Consider the following 14,169-nt stretch of genomic DNA (forward strand, 5'->3'; position numbering starts at 1 on the left):
ATTCTCAACCATGTCTCGCCCAATTATTGTGGGTATACAAATTTAGGGTTTAGTGTTTAGCCTTTCGGTTTTAGGCCCAAAGCCAAAACGTCTTCGCTATAATATAATTAATATCTTTTGAGTTATGAACGTGACGTCTTGAATTGTGACGATGACAAGATCACAAGTTGCAAACATAACATAGTAATTTTTAACAATGGCAATTCCTTGCCGTTGATAGCTACTACTGATGAAAACGAGGTATAAAAGTGGTGATGACGTACAACTCTGCAACACGAACACAGTTTTTTCATTCGCAAACTTCATAACTCTTCAGGTAAACCAAAGGGTTCTTATTCTAAAACCGGGGGTCAACAACATTCTCTTAGAGTCTCGATCGTCGTTTGCTACATAAACTCAGCATTCAAATTAATGGGCATGTGACAGCTCAAGTTCACCGCTGTCAGATATTGTCCTCCTTAAGCTTTCTCTTTCGGATTTTTCCTCAAGGTTTTAAAAACATGTATGCTATGGGAGGTTTCCACACCCTTGTAAAAAAATGTTTCGCTCTCCTCTTCAACTGATATAAGATCTCACAATCCATCTCTTTTGGGGTACAGCGTCCTAGCTGTCATTCGTTCCCTTGTAACTGATGTGATGTGGATGTGGAGTAAGTTAGCCTTAGTGTATAATTTTATCTTTTTCCGACATAAGCCATGCCTAACTTGGACCGGGGCGAGTAAATGAACTTATACTGGGCTCATATGTTGGGCCATCATTCTCTGGGCCGGGTCCATGGATAAGAATGGGCCGTAGCTTCGAAAGCACGGCCCAACTTGTGAGAGATAGAGAGAGAAGGAGAGAGCTCTGGTGTTCGCTTCTGCATCTCTCTTCAATCCCTTTATCCTCTTCTTCCTCGGCTAGCTCTCTCAGAGACGAGCAAAGCAAGATGACTCCAGACGAGTCGTCGGTTCTAAACCCTAGACGAAGTTCCACGGCTTTTAGCTTCGTTCCAAATTGCATATCGTCGTTCTCACCGGCATTTTCTCAAACACCTTTTGGAGCGTCCAGGAGAAGGCACGTCGATTTTGTTCCACCATGTAAATTTCTTCGCGATCTCCATGAATCTTTCGCGTCAACTGCTGAAAAGTGCATCGTATTTTTTCACTCTTTGGCTTCTGAGAATCCGTTTCTGAACAAATTGATGTCGTTGTCTTCTGAGTTACAGAGTTTTCATCACCAGGTAAATAACTGCAAATTTCATGCTACCAACTGTATTTTGACGGTCTCGCGAAATTTGGATTCGTGTTTGTAATGCTACCTTCTCTTGCACTTCCATCCGTTTGTACAGTTTGATTTTCAGCTAGAATATGACCTGCTGCTTACGGTTAATTTTTTCCCGGGGGTTTCGATTTTTCTAATTTCTGCGGTACTTCTGTTGAATTCTATTTCAGATCCATGGTATGAACTCCAGGAATTTCCGAGCTCTCTCCAGTCACAACTTTGCGGCAGTTTTGCCTGGGGATTCGGTGGCAGGACTTTTGGTCACGAATGGTATTCAGAATTTCTTGAGCATCTACAACACACTGTTGGTCGTCAGGCTAGTTTTGACTTGGTTTCCGAACACACCTCCCGCCATTGTTAGTCCACTAAGGTAACTCTTCCTTGTTTTTGACATTCCTATTAAAAAAAGAAGAAAGAAGAAAGACGCTTTCACAATGATTGACTGTGAGCCTGGAATGAAATTTCTGAACTGAACATAGAAGTTGAAAGTTGAAAGTGGAAACTGTATGTTGTTTAAATTGTTAGTTCTACTGATCCAACTCATATTCAAATTCACATATACAAAACTACTGATTCAGCACATATATAAAACTACTGATTCAGCACATATACAAAACTACTGATTCAGCACATATACAAAACTACGGATTCAATCATATGTCATCTTATGCTTAAGAAACATATCTTAAAAACTCTCCTGTCAATCAAATATTATGGATAAAAAAGCTGAAGAAAAATTCTTTCTTATATAGTAGAAGAACAATAATTAGTTGTTAAGAACTTTAGAACCACTTTTTCTAAGGTTTGGAAAGCATCTTTTGTCGAAATTTTAAGTATTTAGTGCTGGTTTAGAACGAATTTTTAAGTGAACAGTTAGAAAGTCATTTCAAATAACCTCAACCTCATTGATCCGACACTGACAACAATCTTTGTGTTCATGGGTATTGCTCCACGACTGCCCCTTTTTAGTTTGTGTTCATAAAAACAGTTGTAATGTAAAATTTGGTGCTAATTGTCAAGGTTTGATTCTCTTTCAGCACGCTATGTGACCCATATTTGAACATATTTCGTGGGATTATCCCACCTCTTGGGGGGACACTTGATTTGTCTCCAATATTGGCATTCCTGGTCTTAAACGCCTTTACCAGCACCGCCGCTGCTCTTCCTGCCGAACTTCCTGTCCCAAATTCGTCTCTCCCAAATGCTACTCCTTCAAAAGGCTCATTTGATCTTACAACATCCCAAAAGAAATGGATCAGAAGGCTTCAGGGAAGTGTGGAAAATAAGGCTGATAGCGCTCGATAGCCCTCGAATTCAGGTTTGTATCAGTTGATTCAGCTCAATTCATTTGAAACTGTGACACTTTCATCCTTATAAAACTCTCTATTGTAAAGTGCGGTTGATGGGATTACTATTTTGTGCCACTTCTCTTGATTTTGTACTGTAAATCTTTTAGTTGAGTCATTTGGTGAGTTCACTTCTTCCATCTCCAATGTTCAAGGCATGTGATGTGCAGATAAGAAATATATATATTTTTAAAATTGCATGTAAATTTTATATTTTGTATAATTTTCAGACTATTTGTCTCCCCTGATTTTGTTCTATTTAATCCATTTCAATTTCCGCTAAAAAAAAAAAAATGAACAAAATGAAAGATTAAATATCCTTAAATTTAATCGTCAACTTTTCACCAAATATATGTTTCATAAGTTGTTAATCTAGCAAGTTAATGGTTTTTTTTTTTTTTTTTTGTTCTTTAGCGATGTTTCTTAATTGTAATACACGTTCAAGCTTAAGATCATTTAAATAATATTATTTGATTTTAACGTTTTCTAATATTGCTTTAATTCGTGTATTTAAAAAATATATTATACACGAGATTTTTAAAGGCAATTCTAACCCTATGTTATAAAAGTTTAAAACTTTAAATGACAAAATACATATTTTTGTCCCTTTTTTTAGTCCAAGGAGTGTTGTTCAAACCATCCACCTTTGGAGGGTGATTAATGCAGTGATTAAATTACAATTTTAATTATTAATTTTAAATTTTAAAAATTGATTGAATAAAAAATATATTAATTACTCTTTAAAGTTTGAAATAAATAAATAAATAAGGAAAATGCAAGTTGAGGATAAAAGTAGGATCAAAGAATTACATTCGTTAACCCACGGTTATAGATCTTTTATTAATTTGGTCACGATCATATTCTAGGGTTTTACGTATTTAATCCGCAGCAATCTTGTAGCCGCCGATTCCATTGTTTTCTACTTCTTTGCTGTTCTAGTTGTTTCTCTTGTAGCCGCAGATTTATATCTGCACATTTTTGCGTAATTTCGACATCGGGGTTCTACATTCGAATGTTTCTACAATAATCAAACATTGCGCGATCCTCGCGAGTGCTAGATCGCTTTCGGTAGCCGATGGGATTCCATCGGCAGCGGCGGTGGAGGTTTCGATCGCCGTCGAACGAGCTGGTCACGGGATCGGTATATTTGTGTTGCTGCGGTTGAATCTTCGCGCTCCGTCGGACTTAGCTGTCTTAAAGTGAGTTCAAATGGTAATTCTTTTGGATTCTGGACTTTCAAAGTTAGTTAACAGAGCATCTATACTTTACTGATGTCGTTTCATTTGCAAAAGTGCTATATGATTTAAGACCTCTGAGATTGTGATTTAAGTAGGATTTTGTGTTTCACCCATTGTTTTTCAGGGCTGAAAGGAGTAAAGGACGTGGAGCTGACCTATCTGATAAACCGTTAGGGAAAGTCCCCTTAAGGTCTAGAAAGTAGAAGGTCAAGGGTCACTCTGCAAGTTCTCTCCGGTCTGTAAGATCCACATAGGTATTCATTCATTGTAAAGGTATGAAAACATTTTCCTAATAGACACGTTTAAAAATCATGAGACTGACGACAATAAGTAATGGGTCATAGCGGACAATATCTACCAGCGTGCTTGAGCTGTTACAAATGGTATGAAATATAGGCACCGGGTGGTGTGCCAGTGAGGACGTTGGTCTACAAAGGAGTAGATCATGAGATCTCACTTCATTTTGAGAGGGGAACGAAGCATTCTAGGGTGTGGAAACCTCTCCCTAACCCTTTTAAAATCTAAAAGCGTGTGGCTGACGGTGATTTTCTGTTCTTTTTTTATTAGTTAACCATGATTTATGATCTTTGACATTGACAGTGAATTTTATCCTTAATTCGTAAATTCAAGTTGCATTCCAAGTAATGCTACAATTCTATAACTGACTTCACACATGAGCATATATGTCTCCCCTTCGCCTTGCTTGGTGGGCCTCGGGGAGTTATGTATTAGTAATGCTCACATGAATGTCATTTGGAGTTTGTCAGGCTTCTTGTGCTTCTTTTAAGGTGCTTCGAGTTTGGAATATTCTCCAACATTAGTGCTGAGGCTGTTGTTCTACTACTATATGAATCACTATACTATTCGTAATTAGTAAATATGCCCATTCTTGTTTTATACTTATTGATCACAATTTTCTTTCATAATTATTTGTTCTTAATTGGAGTCCCTGTCTTTAAGATTGCTTCCTTTTGTGGGCTTTGTTTTCTTTCATATATATATTTCTCTTATATTTCTCTTAATTTTAACATTTTTTTGTTGGCTTTGGGCCATAGATCCTTTGCGGTCTATTGTTTTATGTAAAATGGTTTGTATTCCCAGAATCTTGTCATCTGGTTAATGAGTAGAATCCTTCTTCTTTTTATGGGAGAAATAGGCTTTGGTTTGAGTTATAAATGAGTTTGAGAACCACTGTGTATTAGGCCAATGAGATACATAGCGGTGCCCTTGGAGGATAATTGGCTTTTTTTTTTTTTTAGATAGTAATTTGTCTTAAAAATACTCCTAATCTTTTAAAAGTTTCAATAATGCACTTAAATATCTTTACTCTTGGATGGAAACGGTTGGTATTTTGTTTCAAAAATACTCATGAACTTTTAATGGTGTTTTAAACATTCATTAATACCTACTTTTTTTAAAAAAAAGTTCAACAATATACTTGTCGTTAGTACTATGTTTAAAACATACTAAAATACTAACGATAGAAGTATATTTTAACTTTTTTAAAAAGTGTAAGAGTATAATGAAACTTTTTAAAACTTAAAAGTATTTTGAAACCCTTTTGAAAGTTCAAGGGTATTTTTGAAACAAAGTATTAACGGTTTTCCTCTAAAACTATCGGTAAGGTTAACTTTGAACTTTTTTTGAAAGTTCAAAGGTATTATTAAGACTTTTTCTCGAAAGTTTGGGGTATTTTTGAGATAAATTATTAAGTTTGATAGTATTTTTATGAATTTAGCCTTTTTAGAGGAAGAGGTGCACAAGTCGAAATGGGATGTTGAATTAGTGCTTTTCCCATGAACATGAATCCAAATAGTGTGAATGTTGAATGACCATTTGTAAATGTTCAATGGATCTTTCACTCCACACCTTAGTTCTTCATCAAGGGAATATGCACAAGTCGAAATGGGATGTCGAATTAGTGCTTTTCCATGAACACGAATCCAAATAGTGTGAATGTTCAATGACCATTTGTAAATGTTCAATGGACCTTTCACTCTACACCTTGGTTCTTCATCAAGGGAATATGCACAAGTCGAAATTGGTTCTTCATCAAGGGAATATGCACAAGTCGAAATGGGACGTCGAATCAGTGCTTTTCCCATGAACATGAATCCAAATAGTGTGAATGTTAATGACCGTTTGTAAATTTTCAATGGACCTTTCACTCCACACCTTGGTTCTTCGTCAAGGGAATATGCAGTTTACTAGGGAATATGCAGTTTTGTTAGTAAAGATTAGAATTCTGATCTGAATACCTTCTGTGGCATTTGACATTTAGTTTGGCTGTTGAAAACGTTGGCCTCGCACTACTGAAAGTAGTAGTAGTGGAAGGCTGAGTAATAGATAAGGGGTGTCCCAAATTCTGAAAGAAACTCCCTCTCTGTTGTTGTTTTTGTCTAACATTATTATTGGGTTGGTGGTATCTTGTTTGTGCAATGCATTTATTTATATATGTTGTATTACAAAGTGGGTTGCGTGTTGTTACATACCTTTATTTGCTTTTCTTCACTCATTATCCTCTCCATTTACTCATTTTATATTACTTCTGATGCTAACATATTGGTTTCGTGTAGGGGTCGGTTTCCCTCGTCAAGAAACAACCACGTGTGATATAAGAGGTTTTTTTTTTTTCTCTCTTCTTCAATATTATGAATAAACCACGAGAAACTTAGGACTTGAATATTTTAACAAGTTTGTACGTTAGTAGATGAGTTTGAGTTAAAATGTTTGGGTTTACTACACAAAAGAGATAGCCGTTGAGAATTCGAGTCATAAAAACAAATATGTATATTGCTGAATTTGTTTTTTTTTTTTTTTTTTTTTTTGTTTTTTTTTTTTTTTGTAGTAGTTCAAATTAGTCTTTATGATCGAATATGATATCTAAATGTTTAGCTTTGCTTCCCTCAAGATTATCACAAAGTAACGTCTACACTTATTGGGAACTTTATTGTGTTGAGCTTGGACCTTTCGTTAGGTTAAAACAAGGTTATTGTACTTTATCTATTAGGTGATTCAGACACTTATTTGGATCTATCGGAACATAATAATTCATATCAGACTTTGACTTTATCGGCAATAGACTTCTATTGATTTAATGGTTGTCTAATGGAATTTATTGAACTATTATCACACTTTTTAAGACCATTGGAGTAAGTATCATATTCTTTCTTTATATTCTTTCTTTATATGATTTGTTCTATGTTGCACAATTTTCATTAAACTAATTAGTTGTTTAGTATTTAAACAGATATTTGTAATAAATAGTTTATGTTAGCAAATTTAAAGGTGTATTTCTAAAATGTGAAACTAACCCATACATATAAATGTATATTTTCTTTTGCTAAAATTTATAAAATCTACAAAATTACAAAATTAATTTCCTCCAAGTCGTTTTTCTTTTCTTTTGCTAAAATTTAAAAAAGAAAAAAAAGGAGATGGAACATTTTATTTATTCGTTAATAGTATAAATGTTTGTTCTTATCGTGAATCACATATTTTTTAGATAGAACATTTTATTCGTTAATAGTATAAATGTTTATTCATATAGCGAATCACATATTTTTTGGATAGAACATTTTATTCGTTAATAGTATAAATGTTTATTTTTCTTTTTTTGGCTACAATTAAAAGAATAAAAAGTAGGCACGAACATATATTTTCCTTTTTTTGGCTAGACACGAACCATTTAATTGTATTAATACATTACATATTTTTTCCAAATGTTTGATTCTCTTAATAGTATAAATGTTTATTCCTCGTGCATATCACTTTTTTTTTAAGCTAAAATTTAAAGACATAAAGGTAGACACGAACATTGATTCTCTTAATAGCACAAATGTTCATTTCTCGTGTTAAGATATAATGTCTTTTTTTCTTTTAATTAGTTAAAATTTTAAAAAGAAAAAGTAGATGCGAACATATGATTCTCTTAATAGCATAAATGCTTATTTATCGTGTTAATACATCACATCTTTTTTCTTGGGCTAAAATTTGGAAAAGAAAAAACAGACACAAATATTTGATTCTCTTAATGGCACAAATGTTCATTTCGTGTATCATATCTTTTTTGAACATTTCGTGTATCATATCTTTTTTTTCTTTTTTTGCTAAAAAAAAAAAAAAATACGAACATTTGATTCTCTTAATAACATAAATATTTATTATAAAAAAAAACATCATACAATTACATCGAAAAAGAGAAAGATAAAAAAAAAAAAAAAAAAAAAAAAGTCAAAAAGAGGACTCACTGGAATACTCCCGACTATTCCCCATGATTAGGTAACCAAATGACTAGGAAATACGATGGATTTTTTTTCCGATAAAGTACAGAAATCAATCGTTTGAGGCTCATTCATTTCCATGGGAATTAGTGAAGAACGAGAGAAGTGAACTGAGTCAACAACAATTCATTTAAAATAAATTCTCAAAAGTGTACTATATCAACTTAAGTATAACTCAATTGACTTAACACATTTGAATCTCCCACGTGTATATAAAAGTGTATTATGATTTCCAATACAAATTTTCTTTTGATTTAATCCATATTCTTCATGAAAAAAGCAACCCACTTGCACTTGGAATTGGAGAAGTGAAGCACTAAGAACCAAACCATTCCAAGTGCGTTCGTCCATATCTTTAAATTTTAATCTCGAAAAAATTGAATCCCTCTTTTAAAAATGATACGATATTGTCTACTTTAACCATACTTTTACTTTCAATCTTCTTTCGAGAATGTTAGTAAAGTTACAATAAGGTCAAATAATCTCAAAACTCGAGATCGAGACACTGTAAGAAAATATAAACTAAACAAGTCACGAGAAAGAAAAAAAAAAAAAGACCCAATGGCTCGTAACTGAACGTCAATGACTATTTAACCTCTAATCGTCAAAAAAACGTCTAACAAATCGCTGAAAACTTTCAACTTTATATCAATAGGTAATCCCTTCTTAAAATTTCAATTTTTTAAAATTTACGAGCCTACTAGATATCAAATAGATTAGGACTATGTTCACGGCTCTAATACGGATCAGACGAACAAGACGACAACATAGCGGAAAAGCACGAACGAGGGACCTCGCTTTTCGAGACATATTTTTTTTGGTAGGGTTTGGGCCACTTAGGCGTCCTTTAAGTGAATTGTGGATATAATGGAAGTAAAAGGAAATCTCACATACTTAGAATTGTAGTGGACAGCACCAAGCACGCCTCATCCCTCCCTGTCGCTTTGCCTAATGATTTACACCCTCAAAGTTTCTCACTTTTCTTGTGTGCACTTACGTTCTCAACTTTTCCTTTTCCTTTTCATATTACTCCACCCGAGCATAAGGCAACTAGTTAAAACATGTCTCTCGATAATCTGTGGGGTCACCCGCCCCAAACACGAAGGATAGTCCCTTCTTAAACGAGAAACATGGTAGCTAATGAAAAGAACTAAATAGCGTCGGGAACGGAGATTATATTTCCATCCCGTCCCCAACTTTGCCAAATCTCAGTCCTGCCCCTATTGAATTTTCACCTCGATATCTGTACTTATTGGGAATGAGGACTGAAATTGGAGGCCGAGACTGAAAAGGCTTCCCTGTTCCCGGTTCGTAGACATCTCTACTTTCGCTTGAATCAAATATACGAGAATGTACGAAAAATATTAATGTATTCGAAAGATACATGAACCAAATCTTCATAATAATTCTCAACATCAGGTGCATCATTACCAACGTGTTACCGACAATACTATAAATGAATAAGAACACAATTAATCCCTTAAAAATGATTGACGTTTTAAAAATGTTTTGACTTTGTGCGTTGGAGCCCACAATGATGTATTGACTTAATATCCTATCCCGTCTATTTCAATGCTAAAAAATTCTTGAAAACGATTGAAACGAAGCCGCCCATCTCCAAAACAAATATTTTAAAAAATTCAATAATATCCTTAAAATCCTTCCATTTAAAAAAAAAAAATCATTAATACTAAAAATTTAAATAATTCTTCCGCTACCAACAATACTAACTGCATGCACGTTCTAGCATGCTCTTATAATACGAAATCGTGGAAAAAGCTATACTTTTATAAGAAATCCACGTACCGTCACGATGTTAAGCGCTTACACAGTAGGGTTGAGACGCTACAAATTTTTAACGTCTTCTCGTTTAACCCTTTTAACACTGTTCCTAATTCCCGAGCTAACAAGCAAAGGTGTTAGCTCGGGTTGAATCTATACTCACTTACCCGTAACCTAATATCTTACAAAAATATCTTTCGGTTCGATTTTTAAATAATAATAATTATTATAATAATAGGTAGTTAAAAGTGGAGTATCCAACAAAATTTTGGTAGTGGAGTCACCCCACGCTTGCAAGAGCCTTTCTCAATCCAATCCTAACATCCCACAATCTGTAGCAGTGGAACCAACACGACATATTCCTCAACCTTTTCGGAGGTCGGATATTCGATAACGTTCACTTATTAAAAAATTAAATAGGGAGGTGAAATTAAAAAAAACGTTAATATAAAAATCGAGTTAGTTAAACCTGAAGTACGAGAATACGAGCAAATGGTCGTGAACGTGTTCTCGAGACACGTGTTCTTAACTTTATGATTAATTGACGAGACGTTATATTAGGTTTTAAATGAACGAGGTATTGATAAGAGGTTTAAGATAAAACCCGAGTGATTAAATTTCCGAGGTGGAAATATAAAAATGGATGGAATAATATGGCAATTAAAAATAAATAATTAATCAAATAAAAGCCATTAAATTCGAGTAATTAAAAAAAAAAAAAAAAAAAAATTGCTCCTACTATAAAAGGATTCTCACAAGCATCTCAAAAGATCCCGCCCAAAACTTCCGCCTCCCTGTTTCATAGACTCTCTCATTATATTCCCATTTTCCCCCTTTCTTGCTCCGTAAGGCGATGGGTCCAGCAGTTCTGAGTTCCCACACCAATGGCTTCTCCAAATCAGTAGATCGAAACTTCGAAGAGAAAAGCAATTACATCAACGGAGATTCTTCTCATGAATCGGTAATCAATACTGTTAATGGCAACGATTGCTATTGGTTCGAGGAAATCATCGACGAAAATCTCAAATGGTCTTTTGCTCTGAATAGGTATTTGATTTCGCTAATTAACTTCCTAATCTCTTCGTATTTCTCCGTTCTAATTCCATCGCCGATTCATTTGTAAATCCGTTTCTTCTCTTCAGCGTTCTGCAGAAAGGAACCAGCGAGTTTCAGGATATTGCGCTATTAGATACCAAGTGTTTCGGAAAAGTGCGTTTATCAAGTTTTGATTTCCGTTTCTGTTCGGCGATTTTCTGCGATTCTTGAAAATTTTCAATCGGATTCGTTTATTCTTTTCTCGATTAACTGTATGAGATGATCTGATTAAGATTTGTGAGTGTAGGCATTGATGATCGACGGGAAGATGCAGAGCGCTGAAGCCGATGAATTCGTCTATCATGAATGCTTGATTCATCCCGCACTATTATGCCATTCCAAGTGCGTTTTCCTTTTGCACCATGATTTGTTCACATCTCCAAATTATTGGTTAAATTAATAAAAATATTAGTAAACTTTTTTTCTTTTTAACACTTTAAAAAAATTTAAAACTATGATTATTTTATATCAAATACCTTTCCACTTTTAAATTATTTCAAAAATACATTAAAAAAATTTATACAGTTTAAAAATATCTTTTATCTTTAATAATATATTAAAAAAATATTCATGAATTTTTAAAAATAGCATTGACACTCTTAATTTTTATAAAAAAAATTTAACAACGAAAACTATTAATTTACAACTCATTGTTTTCCTCGTACTCATGGTAAAACAAAAAATAACTGTAGTGTTATTTTTTAAATGCAGTAATAATCATTCTGTTTATATCTTAATAATAATAATATTTTTAATTTTTTTTAAAAAAAATTAAAAGGTATTTTGAGTTTTTTTTTTTTAAATTAAAAATATTTTTTAAACACTTTTAAAAGTTTAAATGTATTTTTTAAAGTATGTTTTTTTTTAAAGCATGTTTTAATTTTAGTTGGAGTATTTTTATTAATTTAACCAAATATTTTTAGTATTTTTATTAATTTAACCCAAATGTTTTTACTTTTCCTTATTATTAAATGAAACATACAATAATATGATGAATAGAGGATCGAATCTCCTCCTCGCCAACTAAAAAAAGTCCAATAACTTTTTATTTTATGAATAGTTCTTTAAAAATTTCAGGATGATTTGACCATTTGGCTCATGTTTTTAGATTAATTTAGGAAAAGAGTGAATAACCAATAGAAAATAAAAATTTATACCTGTACCTTCTCTTAAGAAAACAAAATTTTAATAATTGTATAATAATTTGAAGTTTATAGCTTTGGAATTAACTTAATATTATTATAATACAATTATTTACAGCCCGAAAACTGTATTCATAATGGGAGGTGGGGAAGGATCAGCAGCTAGAGAAGTCCTCAAACACAAATCAATAGAAAAAGTTATCATGTGCGATATCGATCAGGTAATATTACTCGAACCTCTTCAATGTTCGTTGAACAAAAAAAGAATTATTACTAAATTTATTTAATTTTCATTCGACAAAACCTATGTGTTGTTTGCAGGATGTAGTGGATTTCTGCCGTAAATATTTGACGGTGAACCATGAGACATTTTGTCACAAAAAACTTCATCTCGTAATAAACGACGCCAAGTAAGTTAATTAATCATTTATTTATACATAAAATTTCTTTTAAATTTTCATTATAATTTGAAAACATAAACTAAAAGAAAAAGACTTTGAAAAGGGCGGAATTGGAAAAGAGAAAGGAGAAATATGATATAATTATAGGAGACCTAGCAGACCCTGTTAAAGATGGGCCTTGCTACAAGCTCTACACCAAATCCTTCTACCAGGAGATCGTCAAGCCGAAGCTCCACGACAATGGCATCTTCGTAACTCAGGTTTCTCAACCTTATTATATATAAACTGCATTATTCATTTAATTTTTTTACAATATAGTTTTTCGATAACTCTTAAGGTTTGCAGGCAGGACCTGCCGGAATTTTCACCCACAAAGAGGTTTTTACCTCCATATATAACACAATCAAACAGACATTCAACTGTAACTATCTCTCCCTCTCTCAGTAATTATGAATTTTTAACCATTTTGTTGAAACCCCAAGTAAGATTAGTTGAACTCCTCTGTTTCTTGCTGCAGATGTGATTGCTTACACGGCTTACATACCATCTTTTGCAGACACATGGGGATGGGTTATGGTATGAGATATTTAAATTTAGCGAAGTCATGTCTGTTGTGAATGAATTTGACTTTATGTTGTTAAAAAACAGGCATCAGATCATCCTTTCTGTATAAAATCTGAGGAATTGGATAAGAGAATTGAAGATAGAATCGATGGGGAGTTACTCTATTTAACTGGTCCTTCCATTGTGTCCTCCACCATTATCAACAAGATGGTTTCTTTAGCGTAAGTTCATCCAACTTTATCCAATATTATTCTCGACCCGGTCGTTCATAGATGTTTCAAAATTACTTTTGAAATATAAATCTGTCATTAAATGGGATATGAAATTAGATGTCTACCATTGTTGTTCAAGATTTATGTAACCGCTCAAGTCCACCAACTATTAAATATTGTTTTATTTGAATTTTTCCTCAATGTTTTTAAAATGGGTATGCTACGTAGAGGTTTTCAAACCGTTATAAAAAATGTTTTGTTCCTCTCTCTCACTGATGTAAGATCCCACGTCGGTTGGAGAGGGGAACGAAACATTGTTTATAAGGGTGTGGAAATCCCTCCCTACAAGATGTGTTTTAAAATCGTGAGACTGATGATGATACGTAATGGGTCAAAGCGGATAATATCTACTAACGGTGGACTTGAGCTGTTACAATCTCAGTTTCTATTCAAGATTCTAATGATTTTGAGTTGATGAGTGATTTAATGTTTATAACTTCGATCAGGTTGTTGAACGAAACTCATATCTACACTGAAACGACCGCAAAATTCATACATGGTCAAGGAGTTGGATTCAAGCAACAGAATGGCGGGAGTTGTCGTGGTGTATAAATATAATAATTAAAGAGCTTAAACTATAACACTTTAATTATAGACATCATTAAGAAGCCCAATCAGCATTTGTACTCTTTTAACTTAAATAAAGTGTTGGAGAATAGTTTTATTTTGTATATGCAAAGGTAAACACTACTGGATATTGGATATGTAATGGATAAATGTGTTTAGTAAGCTAAAATCTTTCGTAATGGATATTACTTTTACTATCAAAGTTCATCATTACTC

General features: G+C 33.4%; 2 protein-coding genes and 1 long non-coding RNA gene across 3 annotated transcripts; all 3 read left to right on the plus strand.

Annotated features, from left to right (window-relative positions):
* The first annotated feature begins 853 nt into the window (after nt 1-853).
* YLMG2 (YGGT family protein) lies at nt 854-2,850 on the plus strand. Its single transcript, XM_023691324.2, has 3 exons — nt 854-1,222; nt 1,434-1,633; nt 2,301-2,850. The coding sequence occupies exons 1-3, from the start codon at nt 929-931 to the stop codon at nt 2,566-2,568; spliced, it is 762 nt and encodes a 253-aa protein (XP_023547092.2). The 5' UTR covers nt 854-928; the 3' UTR covers nt 2,569-2,850.
* Nucleotides 2,851-3,425: 575 nt separating this feature from the next.
* LOC111806004 (uncharacterized) lies at nt 3,426-6,748 on the plus strand. The gene is made up of 3 exons (XR_015422830.1): nt 3,426-3,821; nt 3,972-4,120; nt 6,424-6,748. It is a non-coding gene; the product is annotated as an uncharacterized LOC111806004 (long non-coding RNA).
* Nucleotides 6,749-10,665: 3,917 nt separating this feature from the next.
* Nucleotides 10,666-14,155, plus strand: ACL5 (S-adenosyl-L-methionine-dependent methyltransferases superfamily protein). The gene is made up of 10 exons (XM_023690756.2): nt 10,666-10,959; nt 11,055-11,121; nt 11,255-11,349; nt 12,268-12,370; nt 12,471-12,559; nt 12,654-12,810; nt 12,896-12,971; nt 13,068-13,126; nt 13,199-13,335; nt 13,833-14,155. Exons 1-10 carry the CDS (start codon nt 10,766-10,768, stop codon nt 13,936-13,938), a joined length of 1,083 nt encoding a protein of 360 aa, XP_023546524.2. The 5' UTR covers nt 10,666-10,765; the 3' UTR covers nt 13,939-14,155.
* Nucleotides 14,156-14,169: the final 14 nt, after the last annotated feature.

The sequence above is a fragment of the Cucurbita pepo genome, chromosome 11 (genome assembly GCF_057944985.1).
Source record: "Cucurbita pepo subsp. pepo isolate OVF chromosome 11, ASM5794498v1, whole genome shotgun sequence".
NCBI classification, from domain to species: domain Eukaryota; kingdom Viridiplantae; phylum Streptophyta; class Magnoliopsida; order Cucurbitales; family Cucurbitaceae; genus Cucurbita; species Cucurbita pepo.

Bases quoted from the DNA above. Each gene is read 5' to 3' on its own strand.
- YLMG2 (XM_023691324.2), top strand. From the start codon at position 929: ATGACTCCAGACGAGTCGTCGGTTCTAAACCCTAGACGAAGTTCCACG. The intron at 1,223-1,433 runs GTAAATAACTGC...ATTCTATTTCAG, and splicing joins TACAGAGTTTTCATCACCAG to ATCCATGGTATGAACTCCAG. The intron at 1,634-2,300 runs GTAACTCTTCCT...ATTCTCTTTCAG, and splicing joins GCCATTGTTAGTCCACTAAG to CACGCTATGTGACCCATATT.
- ACL5 (XM_023690756.2), top strand. From the start codon at position 10,766: ATGGGTCCAGCAGTTCTGAGTTCCCACACCAATGGCTTCTCCAAATCA. The intron at 12,972-13,067 runs GTAACTATCTCT...TTCTTGCTGCAG, and splicing joins AATCAAACAGACATTCAACT to ATGTGATTGCTTACACGGCT. The intron at 13,336-13,832 runs GTAAGTTCATCC...AACTTCGATCAG, and splicing joins AACAAGATGGTTTCTTTAGC to GTTGTTGAACGAAACTCATA.